Raw genomic sequence first — 23,824 nt, forward strand, 5'->3', positions numbered from 1 at the left:
GCCTTGTGTTCATTCACTAACTGGGCTCACAGTAAACACTGTTCCTCTGTCCAGTTGAGCTTTCCTGTTCTTCTTGTTTTTTATTCCATGTTTGTTACATTAAAACCAAAATTCAAACCACCACTTAAATAGACAGTGGAACCATTTTTATCATTCTAATCCAATCAAATACTGTTGCGGCTTTCCTTAAGCCCAGGACAGGTGGTAAGGTGTTCTTCACACATAAAACACTGCACACAGCGATATCCGTTTGAACAGTTGGTTTTGTCCATTTATTGAGATGTTACGGAGGTTTTACATTGCATTGCTTTCTATGTTAAGAACCATAGATTCTATGTTAAGAACCATAGCCACCTGTCCCTTCTGATTCAACCCAACTCAGTTTAAATACCATGTGATGGAACAGGTGTGGCTTTCACCTGCACCACTGATGCACACCGCCATCTAGTGGTGGAACAAATTACATTTGGCTCCTACACACCGGCCCCATAATTGTAATAATACAAATTCACAATTAAACAACATATACATAGGGAGCCATAAATGTCCTTGTAAGTGAATTCCAATTCTGCTTCAGTGCTCAGCTTCTGACTGATCGAACAAATCTTTTTCTATCAGGATAGGTTTTAATTACTCTTCCCATCAACCAGGAGCCGCGAGGAGCTACAGGATCCATGATAGCAACAATATCTCCTACGGTAAAGCTTCTTCGTGGTTTTATCCATTTCTGCCTCTCTTGTAGTAATGGTAAATATTCCCTTACCCATCTTTTCCAGAAGAGATCTGATAAATATTGTACCTGTCTCCATCGTTTCTTGATGTACAAATCTCCTTCATCAAAAACTCCAGGAATCCTCAGTGGTTTAGATTTTAGAAGGAGAATATGATTAGGCGTAAGTGCCTCAAGATCGTTCACATCGTCAGAGGCTTTCGTAATAGGACGGGCATTAAGGATTGCTTCTATCTCACACAGAAGAGTTTGAAAGCTTTCATCATCCATAGATTGTTGTCTAATGGTTGAATGCAACACCTTTTTCACAAGCCGAATAAGCCTCTCCCAAATTCCACCGATGTGAGACCCGGCAGGAGGGTTAAATATCCACTGAAGTCCCCTTGATGATAATGCATGCTGGATCATTTTATGATCTAACCCAGTTACTGCTTCCCTCAGCTCCCGCTCAGCTCCAACAAAATTTGTACCATTATCTGATGTCAACTGGGCGACTTGACCACGACGTCACATAAACCGGCGAATGGCATTAATACAGGAATCTGTATTTAACGTATAGGCCATCTCAAGATGTACAGCCCTGCTTGCCATGCAGGTGAAAATTACCCCATAACGCTTAATTGATCCTCGACCTCTCTTGATTTCAATGGGCCCAAAGTAATCAACACCGACGTTTGTAAATGGGGATAAATCGGGTAAAACTCTCTCTGCTGGCAAGTCAGACATTTTTTGCTCTCCCACCTTTCCTTGAAGGCGACGACATATGACACAGTCAGAGATTATTTTCCGACAAGCAGCATTAGCGTTAGTTATCCAGTAACGCTTACGGAGAAATGACAACATATAATTTCTTCCTGCATGGCCCAGTTGCTGATGCACGTGCTTCAAGATAAGTTGAGAAATAGAATCAAGAATCAAGAATCAAGAATCAAGAATCAAGAATCAATTTTATTGCCAAGTAGTGTTGTGCACATACAAGGAATTTGCTTTGGTAATAAGGTGTTACCGAGGCTGCTATATCAGCGCCAACTTGAGAAAAAAATACAGCATGACATGAGGAGAGGTGAGGAGAAAAAAAAGGCGACCCCCAGACTATGCTCCTGTAAGGAGAACAGTCTGGGAACAGGAAAAAACACCTCAGCAACATTAGCACATAAACAGTACACTCTACAAACAAGACATTGCAACATGGTGGGGAGTGGGGGATGGAGGTAGTCCAGCCCAGGCAAGCAGCATCCGGTCCTGCAGCCATTATGGCGCTGGTCACAGACCCGCCTGTCAGACTGGGGGTACGAAGCGGCGAAGGCGTGGGATGGGGTGTGGGTTAGGTGCATATCTGTGTATGTGTAAGTTCCTGTGTGTGTAGGCCTGGAGAGAGTCGCTAAGCCGGCACCATAATCTAGGAGCCTCAGTCCGCAGGATTGTCATAGCGATACACAGCAAGTTGCCATGGAGACAACCTTGATCATGTCCCAGGCAGAGTCAACAATCACCAGGTGTCTGAGGAGTCGGGGGAGGAACGCAAGAGTGGCTCACTGCAGTGCTCTTCCGGGAGAGTTGTTGTTCCAGCAGCGGCCTTGGCCAAGGCCAGTGCTGGTAGGGGGGTGCCGAAACAGATAAGATTGGGATTGTTTGGTCTTCGGGCGAGTAGCCGCATCCAATTTATACAGGCTATTCTCCTGGTCCGTTTTGGTCTCTGAAACGATCCATTTGCCTTTGCAAAGCTGTGAGCTTCTCCATGATGTTATCCATATTGTGGTTCATAGACCCAGTCTGAGTGCTGACAGCTCTGCCCACCGCTTCAATCATCACGGGCAGCCTTGCGGGGCTTTTGACAGCTGTCACCGTCTGCTTAGTTCCTCGATAAACCAGGGCAATACCTAATCCAATCAGCAGAAGACCTGTTATCATGGTGCCGAATAGGTAGATATCTTCAACGTCCTCCACGGAAAGAGCCGCCAGACACACGACCCGCAACCTCTCCCACGCGTCCATCGTGTAGCCAGCTGCGAACGTCCCGGCAGGGCAGTCAGGTTCCCCCGAACCCAAGCTTCTCGTTGAGAAGATGGTGTCAATTGCGTTGAGAGACCAGTTGATCAAATCCATAATTTCTTGGTTTTGGAGAGCAGTGTAGCGAGAGTCTCTCAAAGTACAAGACAGTAGACGTGACGAGAGAAGCAAAGCAGGAGAGGTGAGGGGAGGGAGAGGGAGAGAAAATGCGACCGCCTTCGTTGAGAGCCAAGAGGGAATGCCTGATCTTTAGACAATATAACTGGGCGTTTTACTTCCTCAGGCATGGCAGCCTTAGCAAGTCTCCCTCCTACTCTCAAAAGACCATTTTCCAGCACTCAATGCGTAATTAGCACAGCTAGGTGAGGACACTGCCCCAAAAAGATGAACTTTCATCCTATATTCCATAGCGTTCTGTGTAACATCACCACTAGGATACCACAAAAAACGCAGAAAGTCCAAATGTTTCTGAGAAACCTTTACCTGATGAAACATGGCTTGTATATCAGCTATCAAAGCAACAGGCTCCCGTCTGAATCTTGTGAGAACTCCCAGCAGAGAATTGGTGAGATAGGGACCCTTCAGCAGCTGACCATTCAGAGAGATTCCTTTAAACACTGCACCACAATCGAACACTAATCTTAGAGTTTTCTTTTTCGGATGATACACACCGTGGTGTGGTATGTACCAAATCTTACCATCTTCTCGTTTCAACTGGTGAGGTGGCACTACCTCTGCATATCCTTTGTCAATAACGTCAGACAGAAAAGATGTATACTCCTGCTGATATTCTCGATTTTTTTTAAACTTCCTTTGTAGACCCAGAACACGCTGTTCTGCAACACTACGGTTGTTTGGCATGATAACATCAGGAGACTTAAAAGGTAAGTCAATACAATAATTATCCTCTTCAAACTTGATTGTGGTTTCCATTATTTCCATGAACTGTTGGTCATTTTTGGACATGATAACATCATTGTCTGACAGTTTCCCATTAAAATCATGATTGTATTGAGCAATCAACAGATCCTCCAGCCTGGCAACAGAGATCCTATTAGCAGTGACTACAGGACAGCCAGTCTCTCCTTTGTCACTACTACCACCTCTTAGTGGCCCATTCACGACCCACCCCAATAGGGTCTTGACAGCATAGGGTCCCCCGCCTTGGCTGTTAATGATTTCCCACGGTTCCATAAGATTTGATGCATAGAGACCAATCAACAGTTCAACCTCTGCATTAATACTGGGAATTCTGATACTCTCCAGATATGGATAATCTTTCAAGTCATCCAGAGTGAGAATGTTATTCTTGCTCACAGGCATTGATGTTTGACTATACAGCTCTGGTAAATCCACAAAGGTCTGTCCATCCAGGCTTGAAATTTGAAGACCACAGAGCATGAACGTGTCTACGGACTTTTCTTGGCCTAAAGTACGGAGCAGTATGGAGCTTCTTGTTCCAGTAAGATTCAGTTTTCTCAAAAGATCTTCTGTGCAGAAACTGGCTGAACTTCCTGGATCCAAAAATGCATAGGTGTTGACAATCTTGCTGCCTGACTTCACCTTGACTTGTACTGGAATGATAGATAGAACACACTCCTTGTTCCCGGCCCCATTTTGACCACACGCCTACAAAGCAGCAAAAGCATTTGTTACTGGTAATGGTGATGGTTCGCCTTTGGTTTCTATGTGAAGCAAGGTGGGATGCTTTTGATTGCAGACATCACAAATGAATGGGTGTCTGCACACTTTACTTACATGTCCAATCTTCAAGCACCCAAAACAGGATCTATTTCCTTTTAAGACGCTCAGTTTTTCTCTGTGTGTCATGTTCTTTAGACGAGAACACCTATCCAATGAATGGCAACCTTTACAGACAATACACATTTTATTGATGTTCTTTTGTTGAGCAAAACTAGTAGAGGTAGTTTGTACTTCAGATGGACACAGCTGTGAAACAGTATGTACAGCCGCAACAGTTGCAAGACCTTTACTAGTAGATTTAGGCTGAGCTTTAGCATGAAATGAAAAGGATGCCTGTCCACTCTGTAGATCTCCGAAGAATGGATCGGAAATAATCTTTACCTGATGCTCAATAAACCTCACCAAATCAGAAAACATGGCCCTGTTGCCACGACGCTCCTGTAACTCACAGGCAGCAGCCCTCCATTTTTCTCGAAACTTGTAAGGCAGCTTCATCACAATGAGTCGAAGGTTAGATGGAACATTAATTTCGTCTATATGCTGTAAGTCTTCCATTACATTACAACAGCTTCTCAGAAAAATTGAAAAAGACTCCAAAGCATCAACATCTTCACCCTTTAACATAGGCCAGCGCATGACCTTCTCCATATATGCTGCTGTTACTTTGATTTCGCTACCAAAATGTTCTTTAAGCAGATTCTTTGTCCGGTCATATCCTTGATCAGCTCTCATATTGTGACAACTACGGACTAACTCTCTTGGCCGTCCTCTTGTATATTGCTCTAGATAGTAAAGGCATTCTTGCTTGTCCTCAGTTTTCTTTTCAATGGCTTGTTCAAAAGCCTGAACAAAAGAGCCATACGGCAATGGATCTCCATCAAACTCCAGTATCCTTCGAGGTGGAAGAGAAACCAATGCTTGCTGTTGCAACAATTGAGCGGTAATGTTAGTTTGCTGTTGTACAACATCGTACAAAGTAGAATTTGGAGTAGAAACTTGAGTGGTAATTTGTTGAGGCAACAAATGTTGTGTCTGAATGTTATCTTCAGGCCTGTAGGAACTTAAATTCTGCTGCTTTGCAGATGAAGGTTTATAGTTCATTGAAGCTGGTACTTGAGTTTGCATGCTTGATCTCTCCTTTGGACGTACAACCAAATTTTCATGTTGAGTACTTCCATTTCTTGGCTGTAAAGACATCTTTGAGTTAGAGCATTTATTTGATGTACATGATTTTACATGCTTCACATAATATGCATTCATTGGATCCTCTTCCTTACTCATTCGTTCAACACTTCCTTCACTCATTTCCAGCACAGACAATTTAGCAGTGGCAGCAGCTAATTTTGATTCCATTTGTAATTGTTCCTTTTCTCTCCGCAGTTTCTCTTTTTGTCTTTGAAGATCTTCCTCTTTGGCCTCAAGAACATGCAATTTTTTCAAAGCGGTTACAGATTGCAAAAGGGCTGCCTTTTCAGCTTTAGCTTTGACATGAGCAGATGCAGTGCTTGAAGCCTTTGAAGAACCTGACGAGGAATGGGGTTTAAAGCGAGATCCTTGCTTTGAAGCATTAGATACACTGTCATCAGGATTTACATTTGTGTCTATTAAAGACATTCCATCATCATATAAAACTCCAGCATCAGATAACCATTGTTTGACATCAGTGATGAACTCATTATTTTCTTTCAATTTGCCAACAAGCCACCTTTGTTGCTGTTCCCACTCAGTTTTAAGCATGGGCATTTTCAGCAATGAATTATGAGTTTCCACGGCATATTTGCACAGTGTTTCATATCTCTTGAAATATTTTTGCACATCAGAAACAGTTTCTTTGGTCACTTTTCCAGAAAGAAGATCGTTGATCCTTTGTTTAATTTGATTTGTTTGAGTGAACTTTGATTTACATTGCTTTTGTAAATTCTCAATAGACAATGAAACACCTATGTCAGTCATTTTCCTGACTCTTTTCTCTGTTCCAACAGCACTGTTTCTCTCAATAACAGCATGGCCATGCACTGAACTACTTTCAATAACATCGACATCATCCTTTTCGCTCGTGAATTCATCATCATCATTCATTTCTCCAATGATGCTTATTACGCACACATGCGCTTCCCTTTAATGCACGTTCAATAAGCCAAAAAGCGAAGATAATAATACTGAACAAAGTGAAATCCACTTCAACACAACAAGCTGAAAGTATCGTTGATTGTAGAAGAACATAATCATTCGAACTCAGGCCGCGATTCAAACTTCTTCCTGTATCAGATCTCATAATGTGATGAATATCGCTCAAAGAAGAAGTTCACTCACCGGCGTTTTGTAGAGCTTCTGAGATTTCTCCGCATGTACAAGCTTGAAGCATAAACACTCTGTTCAGTTTTAGACGATAAGACTCTGCAACACATCAGGTAAGCGATCCACACTCCAGTAGTAGTCACTCACTCTGCCATATGCGCCAGTCAAACCCTTTTCCATTCACAGAATTCCTCCGTCCATTCCAATGCACAAAAACTCAATTCCAAACGATATCTCCTTAATCCGAGAGAGGTTCTTACTTGTGTTGCGGCTTTCCTTAAGCCCAGGACAGGTGGTAAGGTGTTCTTCACACATAAAACACTGCACACAGTGTTCGAGAAAAAATGGGCGTGCCAGATGAAGCCGCGATTCGAGGCTTGTGTTGTTAACGTGAAGATCACGTGACTAATGACAAACGAGGCCTCGGTTTGTGTGGATACGTCATCGGTTCGGTCTGAGTGTCGAAACTCGCGCCACCTTGTGGGTGATATCAGGAGTAGTAAGCACTTGTAGTAGTGTTAGAGAGAGAACTCTCATTGTCGTTATTGTGTCATATATGTGTTAGGGCTGTATATTATTACATTATATCAGGTTAGAATTGTTATTAATAATAATTAATAATTGTTATTATTAATTATAGTAGCTATATTATAGTCTTGTTATATTAATTAGATAAGATTATTTGGATTGCTGGTAGATGTTTGGATCTGGACTTGACTGCTTTTTAATTTGGATTGCCCTTTTGGATTTGTTTGTTTTTTATGACATCTTCCTTTTTCATGGTAATGGAGCCAGCAAGAAAGAGGAGATCCTCCCCTGTCTGGGCTCAACAGAAGCATCAGTATCTTCATTTATACCCACTGGCACTGACATTCCCCTGCATCCTCTGTTCCTTGTGAAAGGACATTTTTCCAAGGCTGGAGAGGTTTTGTCCAAGAAGAGAAATTGTCTAAGCCCCAACACACTTAAAAAAAAATCATTTTCTCAATAAAAATCTAATTGTAATCCTTAATTCCTTCATCCACCCCAAACTGCAGTTTACTTTATTACACTCCCTCGAGTCCCTCCACCATAAGCACTGCACTCAACACAGTCACTTTTGTTGTTCATACTGTCACTATCCAATTTTTTTTTAAATAATTAATTAACTGTGTGTGTGACAGTTGTCTCTGTACAAGTAGATGCAGACAGAGAAAGATACACGTTTTATTTCATACCCAGGCAATGGACAAATGTCTGCACAGATCTCTTTTTATTGCAAATGAAAGACAGAGACATTAACAATGAGAAGAAGATGAATAAATAAAACAGAGCGGGAGGGGGGCGGGTCATTGATTCAGAATGAATTAATTTGCCTGCTATTTCTTTGCACAGTGGCTAGGTGTCGCTAGTGAGCAATGCTGAATGAAGCTTCGAGTAATGAACCTTTGGGTGAAGCATTGGGCTGCGAGGTCTCAGTGGTTCAGGAAGCCTCATCTTGCCATCACTACCTGTCCCTTCTGATTCAACCCAACTCAGTTTAAATACCATGTGATGGAACAGGTGTGGCTTTCACCTGCACCACTGATGCACACCACCATCTAGTGGTGGAACAAATTACATTTGGCTCCTACAAATACCTTATAGGAAATTAACAGTATGGTAAATAAAAAAAAAGGATTTATATACAAAAATATAATGTGTGTGTGTGTGTGTATGAGAATGGTCAAATAGGAAAAATTACGCATGTAATTTCAAAGTGAAGGCTTAGAATAGACCCTAATCACTCTTTTTTTCCTTCTTGGACAACCAACCAATCACAGTCTTCAAAAGATTGCGTCATACATTGCAACGGGGTCAGCCCCGCCTCCTCACTAAGATAAAAGTTTTTGTCTTTTCCTTACTCAGAGTTGCTCTCAGATCGGTCCCGAATCACTCTTAAGCTAAGACACCTACCTAAAAGTTTTTAAGCTAAATTAAGAGTTTTCTAAAAGGATTCTTAGATTCTTTAGGAATACGGGCCCAGATCTCTACAAACAATATTAAATTTCAGTCCACACGATACTCCACACATCTCTCTTTTGTGGTGGATGTTTTGTGTAAATCCACATATAAAGTAAATAATAAGTTGTTTCCAGAACCACAGCCCCCCCCCCCCCCCCCCACTTTGTTGTGATACCACCAATAATCCAATTTAATTACTCTTCAGGCAGTGCATATTAAAACAAACTCACAAGAACAGATATGCAAATGTGTAAATGTGACTCACCGTCCAACCACCTCCATCCGTGCTCATATCACAGTAGACCTGAAAGCCGGCAGGGTAATGAGTGGGAAAAACAGAGTAGATCCCATCTTCCCTCTGACCGCTAGCATATATATCACTACAGTCCCGTGGACGAGAGCCTTGAAAAAGACAGACAGAGCGAGAGAGAGCGAGAGAGAGCGAGAGAGAGAGAGAGAGAGAGAGAGAGAGAGAGAGAGAGAGAGAGAGAGAGAGAGAGAGAGAGAGAGAGAGAGAGAGAGAGAGAGAGAGAGAGAGAGAGAGAGCATCAAACACAAAAACCACAAAGACTAGATCCCTGGATGGTTACAGGATAGCAAATAGCTGACCTAGGCCAAGACTAATTTAATGACCAAAGGAATATTACTATAATAGGTTAGCCAACATGATTTTGTACCCATCTTTCCAAGGCAGCTGGTGCTTCTCAATTTACTGGTCTCTGTTCTCAGAAGAGCGATCATTTTCCCTGATTATAGAAAACACACTCCCCTTGATTGGCACACACTTGCATACAAGTGTCTGCTCCATACAATGTTCATTACAAGCCACACCTGTGGCACCAGCAGACACATCAGGACCTTAAAAGTAAAGTGGTAAAATGCTTTTAGACACATTAGGCCTCCAGAGAGCACAATTTAAGCACAGCCACTTTCCTTCAGCTTCCAGCAACTTGTCTAATGAGAATTCAGATCAGCGGGGCACAAAGAGAAGAAAATAGTTATGTGCGCTTTTTAAACACAGTTTTCCGTGAAATTTTGAGAATCAATGAGTCAACAGTGGGAGCCAGTGGTAAAGCTAGAAATGTGTTCTTCTGTTCTTTGAACTTTCTGTTTATCAAATAACTTAGAACAAAGTGTATAACGGTTTCCACCTAAATGTTTAGCAGCACAACTGTTTTCAACTTTAATAATAATAATAATTATAATGAATGTTTCTTGAGCAGCAAACATAGGGGCAACGTTACTTCTAGTCAAAAGAATGTTTTAAAGGGTCCTCCAAAATAAAGTGAGACCATATTAATATGTCACAATATTACTGTTTTTACTGTATTTTTGATCAAATAAATGCAGCCTTGGTGTTTAGTAGTGTAAAGATGAGCAAATAGACACTTAGGTAAATCCCCAAACATGTTAAACAAAGAAGACGGGCAGGCAAACTGGATCCCCTACCATTAGCACAGCCTTTAAGGCGAACTCCTCTGACTGGTGCCCTCTGCAGGTCAGCCTTCACCCTGGCCTTCAGACCTCCTGTTTCCTTCTGCATGGCATTTAAAGCATCGCTCACAGAGTTAACAACCTTCACCATGTTAATCTGGCTCTCGGACAGCAGCTGCAACACAAACAAAAACTATTAATAATAATAATAATAATAAGTTTATTTTATATAGCGCCTTTCTCAAACCCAAGGTCGCTTTACATAGTGGGAAGGAAAGTATACACAACAGCAACAACCAAAACAATACAACAACGACAAGTTATCAATATGAAGCTACGAGTTTGGTGTGGAGAAATGATGATTAAACAAAAAGGTCTTGAGATGAGCTTTAAAGAGGGGAAGTGAAGGACAGTCACGAAGAGGTTGTGGGAGGTTATTCCAGAGTTTGGGGGCCAAGACACTGAAGGATCTGCCACCCAGGGTGGAAAGTCTGGATCGGGGAATAGCCAAGAGATTTTGGTCAGAAGATCTGAGTGAGCGGGATGGAGTGTACGGGATCAGGAGGTCGCGGATGTAGGGGGGAGAAAGGTTATGGAGCGCTTTGAAGGTGAGTAGTACTACTTTGTATTTGATCCGGGACGGAACTGGTAGCCAGTGGAGTTGGTAGAGAATGGGGGTGATGTGTGCCGATCGTCTGGTATGGGTGAGGAGCCTGGCTGCTGAGTTTTGAATATATTGTAATCTTTGAAGTGATTTGACAGGGAGACCAAGGAAAAGTGAGTTGCAGTAGTCTAGACGGGACATAATGAAGTAGTTAACTAAAGTGTGTGCATCACTAACAGAGAGGAAGGGTTTGAGGCGAGCAATGTTGCGGAGGTGAAAGAAGGCAGTCTTAGTGAGTGATTTGATATGAGGATCAAAGCTAAGGGTGGAGTCAAGCAAAATGCCAAGGTTTTTGACAACAGGGGTAGGGTGGACAGATGAACCATCAATATTGAGAGTGAGACTGGGAGATTTAGAGAGGATGCTTTTAGGGCCAATCAGCAGAATTTCAGTTTTATCTGTAATGAGTTTAAGAAAATTGTTTTGCATCCATAATTTTAGGTCAGAGAGGCAGTCAGTGAGGGAGCACAGTGGTGGATCAGAGGGAGAGTGAGTGGTCAAATAGAGTTGGATATCATCTGCATAACAGTGGAATTTAAGACCGTGGCTGCGTATAATCGGGCCAATAGGGAGGATGTATATGAGAAAGAGGAGGGGCCCAAGTACAGAACCCTGGGGGACACCACGTGTGACAGAGGACTTGGAAGACTGATGAGGATTACACAGAAAGCATGAACTGACAAGGAAACTGTCCAGAATAAACTGCAAGGAATAGACACGAGCAGAGAATATATCAGCAGCTTACTATTATATACTTGAATATTTAAAAGGAAATACAAATCTGTCATAATTTACTCACCCTCATGATTCAAACCTTTATGATTTTTCCTTCTACAGAACGCAAAAGAAGACATCATGGACAAATACTTTTCATTGGACCCTACTGACTTTCATTACATTTATTTTTTGTGATCGACAGAAGAAAGTAAGTAATACAGCTCTGTAATTACAGTGCTCACATCACAGCAAAATTCGGACCCTTATGATATTGAGTGTTTAGTATCTCAAAATAAGTTGATGTAAGATTCCATTTCCCAAAAATATATCAGCCATTGTGGATAACATGCCGTCTCTTGAGATTAATTTTGGTGCCTTGGACAACAAAATGTTCAATTATAGCTCTGCAGCACAACAGAAAACAATTATTGTGCCAAGTGTAGGTCTGTCTGATGGCTTTAACTTATAAGAAGACTATAGGTTTATTTTCTGGACATGTAGAAAGCTTTGAACCATTGAAGCGAACTGCTTATTGTCCAGTGAAAATGAAAATCCCTTGTAGCCCGAATGAGAAGGCAAAATCTGTCTGGGAGACAGGTTCCATAAGGCCAACTGTCATTTTTGCTCAAATACTTGACATGCAATAGAGCTGTAAAGGTCTTTGTGCCAGATTTACAATGTGATTTTCTGCTTGAGAGAGTACGTTGAACCTGCTATATCTTGTCTATCTAGAAATAAGACCATTGTGGGCCTTTTCCCCATAAACGTATGAGATCTGACCCATTTTAGATGGAAAATCATGTGTTCCTGTGAGCATGAGTGCGTGGTTGTGTCATTGTTTGTGAGGCAAATTCAACATAATAAATGAGTGTCCTGTTCTTGCCTGCAGCTCAACAATGTGTCCTATACAGTGTTCTTTAAAGGACACCTACAACTTTGCTCTCAGTATCGGGCCTCTAGCGGAGGCAATAAGACAGGATGTTCAGATTGGGGGGGGGTTGGGATGGAAGATGATGGGGGGAGTTCATAAAATTTCCCTTTTCGCTGATGATATCTTGCTCTTTATTAAACATCCCCTTATTTCAATACCTCGACTAGTGCAATGCCTAAAAGTTTACAAAGTTATTTTTGGATACAAAATTAATCTAAATAAATCAGAGGCAATGATGATATCAGGAATATGGCCTAAACAACAGATGGTGGCAAATTATAATAAGTTAATTAATCAAATAAGGAGTGACCTAGTTCGTTGGGAAGTCCTTCCTTTATCTCTGTTTGGAAGAGTTGAGATTGTAAGGATGAACTTGCTCCCACGTTTCCTATTTCTATTCCAGTTGTTGCCCATAAGAGTTCCAATTTCCATTTTTAAAATGTTAAACAAATTAATTTCTCAATTTATATGGCAACATAAAAGTCCCAGAATTAAACTTAAAACACTTTGTTTGGCTAAAAATAAAGGAGGCTTGGCTTTGCCAAATATAACATTTTATTACTGGGCAGCTCAACTAGCAGCAATTGTGACTTGGATCAGGGGAGATGAGGAAGCGGGAAAGTGGACTCAAATACAGCAGGGGGAAGTTAAGGGTGTACAATTGTCTGTCCTACCCTTTATAGATCTAAAACATGCAAATAAATTGAAAATGAATGGATAAAACATACAATAAGGCTATGGGCAGAGGTAAAGAAAATGCTTAAGGATGTTGGAACAATTTCTCGAGCTATGCCCATAGAGGGTAATGTAGATTTTCCACCTTCAATGTATGATCATGGTTTTAGGAGATGGGCAGTTAAGGACCTCTTTATTTTAAATCAGCTCTTTGAAGAAACACTTTTAAAGTCTTTCACACAACTTCAGGAACAATTTGATCTTCCCTCAAGTGATTTTTACAGATATTTGCAAATTAGTCATTACATTACAAAACATAAGGAAAAAGAAAGAATTGGCAAAATCCCAAATGTTATAGAACAATATTTTTCATCACAATTTCAGAAAAACACCTCCCTGTTGGTAAACATGTTTCTCATCTTTATAAAAGATTGTCAACAGACATGGTGGGAAACACTTACTATATTAAGGAAAAGTGGGAAATAGAAGCTAATATAGTAATAGAGGAGGAGTTATGGGATAAACTTTGTTATAGGTGTCATAAGGGAAATAATAGTCAATAGTGGAAGGAATTTGCCTGGAAAATTAAAATACTCCTCTGGTTATTTCACATTTTGTAAAAGATCCCTCTGTAGCCTTATGTTGGAGACAATGTGGTAAAACAGGTGACCATACACATATATTTTGGGACTGTCCAGTAATCATTGCGTATTGGAAAAATATTAAAGAAGAGATGGAGAAAATTGTAAAAAGAAGTTCCCTCAAATGTACGATTTTTTTTACTGGGTGTTATATCAGATGATGTTTTCAATGCTGACCAAAGATATATTTTATGGGTATTACTACTAATTGCCAAAAAAAAATCAGAAAAAAGTACTTTGGACCACTGAGCAACAGTCCAGTGCTGCTTCTCTGTAGCCCAGGTCAGGCGCTTCTGCCCGCTGTTTCTGGTTCAATAGTGTCTTGACCTGGGGAATGCGGCACCTGTAGCCCATTTCCTGCACACGCCTGTGCACGGTGGCTCTGGATGCTTTTACTCCAGACTCAGTCCACTGCTTCCGCAGGTCCCCCAAGGTCTGGAATCGGTCCTTCTCCACAATCTTCCTCAGGGTCCGGTCACCTCTTCTCGTTGTGCAGCGTTTTTTGCCACACTTTTTCCTTCCCACAGACTTCCCACTGAGGTGCCTTGATACAGCACTCTGGGAACAGCCTATTTGTTCAGAAATTTCTTTCTGTGTCTTACCCTCTTGCTTGAGGGTGTCAATGATGGCCTTCTGGACAGCAGTCAGGTCGGCAGTCTTACCCATGATTGCGGTTTTGAGTAATGAAACAGGCTGGGAGTTTTTAAAAGCCTCAGGAACCTTTTGCAGGTGTTTAGAGTTAATTAATTGATTCAGAATATTAGGTTAATAGCTCGTTTAGAGAACCTTTTCATAATATGCTAATTTTTTGAGATAGGAATTTTGGGTTTTCATGAGCTGTATGCCAAAATCATCAGTATTAAAACAGTAAAAGACCTGAAATATTTCAGTTGGTGTGCAATTAATCTAAAATATATGAAAGTTTAATTTTTATTATTACATTATGGAAAATAATGAACTTTATCACAATATACTAATTTTTTGAGAAGGACCTGTATATATATATATATATATATATATATATATATATATATAATATATTTTTTTATATATATATCATTTATAATGCTGTATATTATTGTTTCATGTTTGTCGATATGAATATTATGATATGAATCTTATGATGAATATTATGAGATATGAATATTCGGTAACACTTTAGAATACGGTTCCTTCGTTAATGAATAACTACACAAGAACCAATGAGTAACACAATATTAACAATCTAGTAACTATTATTAACTAACAAGTAACTCTGATTAACGAATTAGTAAGTAATAGCGCACAGATGAAATTGGTAGTTCACTATTAACTAATCAATAACTACTATTTTTTTATTCTTCCCAGAGAACTACTGAAAAAGTGTATTAACAATCTAGTAACTACTATTAACTATCCAATATTCATATTAAGTGTAACAATATATATATATATATATATATATATATATATATATATATATACAATTTTTATTATTATTATTATGATTTTTCTTTTGTATTACTTTTGTTATTTTACCACTTGTCTTAGATAATGTTTCTTTTGTTATTTTCTGTGAAAAATATAAATAAAAAGTTCTAAAAAAAAAAAAGGACACCTACACATTGAGCAGGACAGACACTGTCTATACCTGCTATAACTGATGAGCTATGAATATAAATTAGGAAACTAATCTCACAAGTTTTATCCACTCTGTACATGGATTTTAGGCAAAGTTTTAAAGGAATGAGAACAGTATAGTCAAAAGTATGGACTCATCATGGTCGTTGAATCATCAGACACATCCTACGCATGTTTAAATTATAGCGAATGTGGTAACACTTTACAATAAGGTTGATTAGTTAACAGTAGTTAACTACCTTAGTTAACATGAACTAAGAATGGACAAGACTTCTTCAGCATTTATTAATCTCAGTTCATATTAATTTCAACATTTACTAATACGTCATTAAAATCAAAGGTTGTATTTGTTAACATTAGTTACTGCACTGTGAACTAACATGAACAAACAATGAACAGCTGGATTTTTATTAAACAAAATTAACAAAGAATAATAAACACTGTAACAAATGTATTGATCATTGTTAGTTCATGTTAGTTAATACATTAACTAATGTTAACTAATGAACCTTATTGTAAAGTGTTTCCGTGAATGTATGAGACGTATGTGGATAGTAAAAATAATGTTTTTTTTTTTTTCAAAACAAAAAATATAAATTCAGTCACAAACCTAGTATCAAGAAATTAAATATTATTTAAAATACCATGAATAAAAAAATACCATGTCGATTAAAAAATACGTGGAAACTATGACCAACCAATACGCTATATGCAAAAGTTTGATTAAGATTTTTTAATGTTTTTGAAATCAGTCTCACCAAGATAATAAATAATAAACAATGCTCACCATGCTGCATTTTTTTGATAAAAAATACAGCAAAATACAGTTCCCTTTCAAGGGAATTCGCGCAGCGTCGATTGACGCTAAGGGAACGCTTCGCATGATGATGTCTTGAAGCACATGTAAAATCAGTCCAACGGTGTGACCGAACGTCAGAGGCGGGTGACGTCATGAACCAGGAAACTATAAAGCCTGTACAAAACAGAGCCGCGCTAGCTTCTGTGTCTTCAGTTGCGCTCATTGTGAAACTGTCCTTGTCATATTTGGTGTTGTTTTGTCTTTATATCTGATATATATCTGATATATATATATATATATATATACATACATAGTCATGGCGAGCAAGCAGTGGTTTAGGATGTGCGTGCACCCCTGCCCGCGTTATTTATCGGGTGGGGACACACACAATTTTTGTTTACCTTGTTTAGGTGAGGAGTATTCGAGGGATGCTGGGTGTGAGCACTGTGATGTGCTTCCAATGTGGACACTCCGATCCCGCCTGGCATTCTTAAGTGAGGACGCTCAGGCTCGCGTTCCCCTTGGCTCTGGTCCCGCTGCTGCCGCAGAAATGCGGCGATCACAGACATGGGGTTCGCAAATAGATCTATCAGCGGGGTAAGAGATGGGCCCAGCCTTATCTCTACATTCACCTGATAGATCCAGTGCCTTCTCTCAGGGTTTGGAAGCACGCATTGTGGTTCCCTCCACTCCGATTGAGGCACAGACACTGCAACTATCTAGTTCTGAGGAACTGGACGTTGTCAGATTCTGCATGAGATTCTGAGCATTCGCCTCCTCAGTCTCATGCATTTGAAGAGCTGGTTGAGGTTGTGACAAGATCGGTTGAAATACTGAGTATTGACTGGCTAGCAGATAAACAGGATGTTCGCTTCATAAGTAAACTGGATGAACACTTCCTACCATCACGGTCACAACCTCAACGCCGGGGCCTACATTTTTCCCAGATTCCACACGAGGTGTCGAGATCGTGGGAGAAACCGGTTTCATACAGAGTGTATAGTGCACAAACATCCAATTATTCCTCTATATCTACAAAGAGCACGGTTATGGGGAAATGCCAAAAGTGGAGGAGACACTTGTGAGCTATCTCTCCTCCGAAGCGGCATCTTCCCTAAAGGTCCCGGCATTTCCCACTAAGCCAGTCAGAACCACATCATCACTAGCAGGTAAAGCCTGTTCAGCCGCTGGTCAGGCTGCAGCATGCCTTCACACAATGTCACTGCTGCAGGCCTACCAACCTGAATTGTTAGGAGACATGGATGAGGGCGGGGGAATTGGCTCTGACGTAGTTTGCGAACTATGTCAAGCCATAGATTTATCTCTTAGGGCCACCAAGGAGATGGTTAAATCCATCAGCCGCTCTATGGCAGCCCTGGTGGCCACTGAGAGGCATCTGTTGTTCAATCTGAGTAATATAAAAGAAAAGGACAAGAATTTTCTTACGGATGCGCCCCTGTCACCTTCTGGCCTCTTCGGCGATGCTCTAAATTCAGTCGTCGAGAGGTTCCAGGTGGCAGCCAAGCAGGCGGCTGCTTTCCAATAAGCTCCTCCCCCATTGCTCTCATGTGTCCAGGGCTGCTGAACGGGAGCAGCCCCAAACTTCAAAAGCCAGCTCTTCATACCGTGCCACCAAGAAGCATAGCGTTGCCTCCCGCGCTCCCCCACATAAAGGCTGAGGATAAGGAGGGCGCTCTCACCCGCAGTCTTCGAAGGGTAAGACGGATCTGAGGACCGTTATTATCTCTAAGAAGTCTGCGGGGAAGAGTTTCTGACACCCGAGGGGTCAGGCCAATTAGGGCAGTCCCCCCCCCGAAGCAGAGCGGTCAACACCTCATTTTACGGTGCCCATCTCCCTTCGGTGCCCGTTCTGCCAACCCTACCACCTCGTGTGCTTCAGGGCGCAGCGGTCTCCGGCGAGCACATATCTTAAGGACCACCCGGAAACATAGTGGCCTTGGGATGCCCGCCACCTCCGAGCAGGGCTCCAGAGCAGTCAGTTCAGTCGTTCCCTGCCGGTTCGCCATTACAAGGCATCGGGCTGATTGCACAACAAAAACCAGAAGCTAGTCTCGAGAGGCTGGTACAACTAGTCGAATTTTTGGCAACATGAAAGCTACTGCCAAATGTTTCTCTTTGGGTCCTGCAGACCATAGAAAAAGGGTATCAAATACAGTTCGGGCCTCGCCCGCCCAGGTTTATGGGGGTCCTATCCACCGTGGTGGGCCCCGAGCAGGTTCTGGTAATGGAACAAGAAGTGGAAACCCGGTTGGAGAAAGGGGCCATAGAATATGTACCTCCCTCCAACAGGGAAACCGGGTTCTACAGCTGGTATTTCATAGTTCCAAAGAAGGATGGGAGGTTGAGTCCCATTTTGGATCTTTGAGTGCTAAACGAGTCTGTCATGCAACTAAAGTTCAAAATGTTAACACTGAGACAAATCGTGCCCCAGATCAGATCTGAGGACTGGATTGTCACGATAGATCTCAAGGACGCATACTTCCATATATCCATCCTTCCATATCACAGGAAGTTCCTGAGGTTCACTTTCGGGGGCAAAGCTTACCAATATTGAGTGCTTCTGTTCGGCCTAACACTATCACCCCCCACTTTCATGAAATGCGTAGATGCAGCTCTGGTGCCTCTGTGCCTGCAGGGTATTCGCATCATGAACTACATCGACAATTGGTTGATTCTGGCTCAGTCGCATCAGTTGGCTGTTCGGCATCGATATGTCGTTCTCGCCCACAAAGAGTTCGGGTTATGGCTAAACGCCCAAAAGAGTGTGCTTTCTCCACTAAAGAGGACCGCTTTTCTAGGCGTGGTGTGGGACTCAATGCTGTCACCGGCATGGCAGAGTCACTCACTGCCAGGGTTTTTCCTACATAGAGAATTATGAGGCGGCCGCCACCGTCAAATTTCATGCCGCCTCCGTCTGTCGACAAATCTCAAGACAGGGAATCACATGATTAGATACACCTTTTCCACCGACACGGTTCCGTTGCGGGTTCACGGCCTGTGTCCATTCTTAAACCGTTCCGTGCATTTCGACTGCATCAAAAAAAAGCACTAAAACTTTCTGGTCTCGAACGGAGCCGGGCCCGGGGCTCAGGGTAAATTTCTGCGAAAGCGCACAAGCCCCTGCCCCTCCCCCTCTTCAACATCTCCTGTCAGTTATCACAACCACCACAGACGCACGCAACGCAAGTCAAGAAGCACCTGATCTGCAGCATCGAAGTGCCTTCACTTGTCACAGCTAGGTACCGATAGTGTTTCCCCTTAGCTACAGCATTGTTGTGAAATTAAACCACTAATGCCGGGCGTACACCAAAGGATTTTCACAGTCCCAGACTAAAGACCTTTAGTCGCTCCCGCCGTCTCGATCGTTAAATGTGAGGTGATAATCTGCAGTCGACGACCCGATTTATGCCAGTCTTTCTCTAGTCTTTCATATCAAACATTATCACAAGTCTTTAGTCTGAGACTAAAAACTGTGAACCCAAGTCTTTAGATGTGAGCTGATAATCTTATAAAGTCTTTTCTAAATCTTTTCAAAGTCTTTAGGTGTACAGAAAGCATAAGTTACTTAAAATACATCCATAGAGCACAGCCTGACTTAGGCTATAGCCCAAAAGTCTTCTGGCGTTTTTATAAAATTGGATCGCGTTATATCCGCGGGTACTGCAGATAATCTGCGGCTCAGGCGGGCCAAGTTATAAAAAAAAACTTTTTTTCATTATTTAAGTCAGGTTAGTAACCAGATCAAAGTGCACCAGATAATTAATTTATCTTTAAAAATGTACAACATTTTCTTCAGGGGGGAGCATGCCCCCGGACCCCACTAGAGGTACCGAGCTCCACCCACTAAAATACTGTGGGAAACACAGTAGGCTATATGATGGTCTACGAAAAATAAAAATTGAATTATCTTATTATTAAAATACATGATCGAGATTTTACCACCTCGGCCTCATTTTGAGCCAGGAAAAACCCTGCTCACTGTAAAACAGTTTCAGAGGCTGTTGGGTCTGATGGCAGCAGCGTCAAACGTGATACCTTTTGGACTGTTGTACATGAGACTCCTGCAGTGGTGGCTCAGGACCAAAGGGTTTTCCCAGAGGGGCAACCTCTTTCGCATGATGCTTTAGGGTTATGCAGCGATGCTTATGTGCCCTGGTTATGTGGAAGAAACCTTAGTTACTGTCCCAGGGTCCCATGTTGGAAGATTCTTGTCGTCGCAAGATGCTAACGACAGATGCCTCTCTCACGGGCTGGGGAGCGATCCTAGAAGGATGCTCGACTCGGGTTCTGTGGAGGGACCACCATTTCTCATGGCACATCAACCGTCTGGAGATGTTGGCTGTATTTCTTGCTCTAAAGAATTCCTCGCAGATCTCACAGACAAAACCTGTCCATGTCTTTGTCTCCTCCAGGCTGGACTATTGCAACGCACTTCTCTATGGGATCCCTAGCAAGAGTTTAAAGAAACTTCAACACATACAGAACAGTGCTTCTAGGATCCTGATGAGAGTGCGGAAATATGAACACATAACCCCCATCCTTCAAGCACTTCACTGGCTCCCCATCTTCGCCAGGATTCACTACAAAATCACTCTCCTCACCCACCAATGCATCTATGGCCATGCTTTGCCCACCCTTAAGGAACTTCTCACCCAGCAAACATCAACCAGAAATCTCCGCTCACAAAATGGCAATCTCCTCCGTCCACCGAGAACCAAGCTCCGGACCATGGGAGACCGTGCTTTCTCCTCTGTTGCCCCGCGACTTTGGAATTCATTGCCAGACCACCTGAGGGTTCCACAGTCAGTTGACCACTTTAAAAAAGGCTTAAATACTTTTCTATTTAAAAATAGCTATAACTAAAGCGGAATTTATCTGCTTTTATGCTTTTTTATTTTTGCCCCTGTTTTTACTCTTGAAATATGTATGCTGTAGCACTTTGAGATTTGTTTGCAAATGAAAAGTTCATTATAAATAAAATGTATTATTATTATTATTATTACTATTATTATTATTATTATTATTATTATTATTATTATTATTATTATTATTATTATTATTATTATTATTACATCATCTCAGGGGTCATCATGTGCATGTCCATACAGACAACACATCGGTGGTCACCTATATAAATCACCAGGGGGGCCAGGGGGGTTTGTGCTCGCTTCCACTCTGCAAACTGGCACACCCGGAGTTACCCGTCAGGAGGGACCTTCTGTCCCTAGCAGGGAACTCAATTGTTCACCCCTGTCCAGAACTGTGGAACCTGTGGGTTTGGCCTCTGAGGGGGCACAGCTCATAGATGCCTACCAAGCTAGAAGCCTATGTCCACAGAGCTGCCCTGTGGAGTAAATCTGAACAGTTGTTTGTATGTTTTGGGCCCCCTAACAAAGGGTCCCCTGCATCTAAGCAGAGAATGAGCAAGTGGGTGGTGTAAGCTTGGCAGGCTTTATAGTTTCCTGGTTCATGACATCACCCGCCTCTGACGTTCCGTTGGACTGATTTTACATGTGCTTCAAGACGTCATCACGCGAAGCGTTCCCTTAGCGTCAATCAACGCAGCGTCTCATTCCCTCTTCAGGGAACCGAGGTTACAGTCGTAACCGAGGCGTATTTTAATATATTTTGAAATGTAATTTATACCTGTGATGCCAAAACTGAATTTTCAACATCATTACTCCCTCTTCAGTGTCACATGATTCTTCAGAAATCATTGCAATATGATTATTTACTCTTCAAGAAACATTTCTTTTTAATATCAATTATGAAAACAATTGTGCTGTTTATATTTTTGTCAGAAATAAGATCAAAAGAACAGCATTTATTTGAAATACTAATTTTTTGTAACTTTATAAATGTCTTTGATGTCATTTTCGACCAATTTAATGCTACCTTTCTGAACAGTAGTCATTTCTTTAAAAAAAGTACTGATGACAAACTTTTGAATAGTAATGTATGTAAATAACAATGCTGATGCTCACATTACTGTTTCATTACTCAAAACCGCAATCATGGGTAAGACTGCCAACCTGACTGCTGTCCAGAAGGCCATCATTGACACCCTCAAGCAAGAGGATAAGACACAGAAAGAAATTTCTGAACAAATAGGCTGTTCCCAGAGTGCTGTATCAAGGCACCTCAGTGGGAAGTCTGTGGGAAGGAAAAAGTGTGGCAAAAAACGCTGCACAACGAGAAGAGGTGACCGGACCCTGAGGAAGATTGTGAGACCTTGGGGGACCTGCGGAAGCAGTGGACTGAGTCTGGAGTAGAAACATCCAGAGCCACCGCGCAAGGCGTGTGCAGGAAATGGGCTACAGGTGCCGCATTCCCCAGGTCAAGACACTTTTGAACCAGAAACAGCGGCAGAAGCGCCTGACCTGGGCTACAGATTAGCAGCACTGGACTGTTGCTCAGTGGTCCAAAGTACTTTTTTCGGATGAAACCAAAGTTTGCATGTCATTCGGAAATCAAGGTGCCAGAGTCTGGAGGAAGACTGGGGAGAAGGAAATGCCAAAATGCCTGAAGTCCAGTGTCAAGGACCCACAGTGTGGACAGACACAGTGATGGTCTGGCGTGCCATGACAGCTGCTGGTGTTGGTCCACTGTGTTTTATCAAGGGCAGGGTCAATGCAGCTAGCTATCAGGAGATTTTGGAGCACTTCATGCTTCCATCTGCTGAAAAGCTTTATGGAGATGAAGATTTCATTTTTCAGCACAACCTGGCACCTGCTCACAGTGCCAAAACCACTGGTAAATGGTTTACTGACCATGGTATTACTGTGCTCAATTGGCCTGCCAACTCTACTGACCTGAACCCCATAGAGAATCTGTGAGATATTGTGAAGAGAAAGTTGAGAGACGCAAGACCCAACACTCTGGATGAGCTTAAGGCCGCTATCGAAGCATCCTGGGCCTCCATAACACCTCAGCAGTGCCACAGGCTGATTGCCTCCATGCCACGCCGTATTGAAGCAGTCATTTCTGCAAAAGGATTCCCGACCAAGTATTGAGTGCATAACTGAACATAATTATTTGAAGGTTGACTTTTTTTGTATTAAAAACACTTCTTTTATTGGTCGGATGAAATATGCAATTTTTTAAAGATAGGAATTTTGGGTTTTCATGAGCTGTATGCCAAAATCATCAGTATTAAAACAATAAAAGACCTGAAATATTTCAGTTGGTGTGCAATGAATTTATAATATATGAAAGTAAAATTTTTATCATTACATTATGGAAAATAATGAACTTTATCACAATATGCTAATTTTTTGAGAAGGACCTGTACATGCTAGCACACTGACAGTGTAATGCCCATAGGAAGTAACCTTTATCTTCACGGCTTTTCCGTGGTTATATTGTAATACTGAGATGACTGAAAGTAGAGAATTACTTCCTTTAATTTCAGGGTGTAAATGGAATAGTCGCTTAAGCTAAAATGCCAGTAGATCTAAAACAACTTCACACAGTGCTTAACGCTTTTATTCCTCACCAGTTTTTCATACTTTTATTATAGGTGATGCTATTTACTCACGGAGGTTTGAGGGGAGAGGGGGAGGCCTATACTGATCGTGTGCGCATATCCTGCTGCTTT

The 23,824-nt window shown here is 41.7% G+C and overlaps 1 protein-coding gene across 1 annotated transcript in view; it reads right to left on the minus strand.

The window, feature by feature from the left end:
- fibcd1b (fibrinogen C domain containing 1b) overlaps positions 1-23,824 on the minus strand; it is a 197,597-nt gene that overhangs the window by 87,489 nt on the left and 86,284 nt on the right. The window contains exons 4-5 of the mRNA XM_077231061.1: positions 10,175-10,334; positions 8,991-9,127 (exon numbers count right to left, since the gene is read on the minus strand). Of these exons, the coding sequence (XP_077087176.1) occupies positions 8,991-9,127; positions 10,175-10,334 (297 nt within the window). The remainder of the gene's footprint in view (positions 1-8,990; positions 9,128-10,174; positions 10,335-23,824) is intronic.

This window comes from Siphateles boraxobius, unplaced genomic scaffold (genome assembly GCF_051911475.1).
Source record: "Siphateles boraxobius isolate OS27281-9 unplaced genomic scaffold, OSU_SipBor_1 16, whole genome shotgun sequence".
In the NCBI taxonomy this organism is placed as follows: Eukaryota; Metazoa; Chordata; class Actinopteri; order Cypriniformes; family Leuciscidae; genus Siphateles; species Siphateles boraxobius.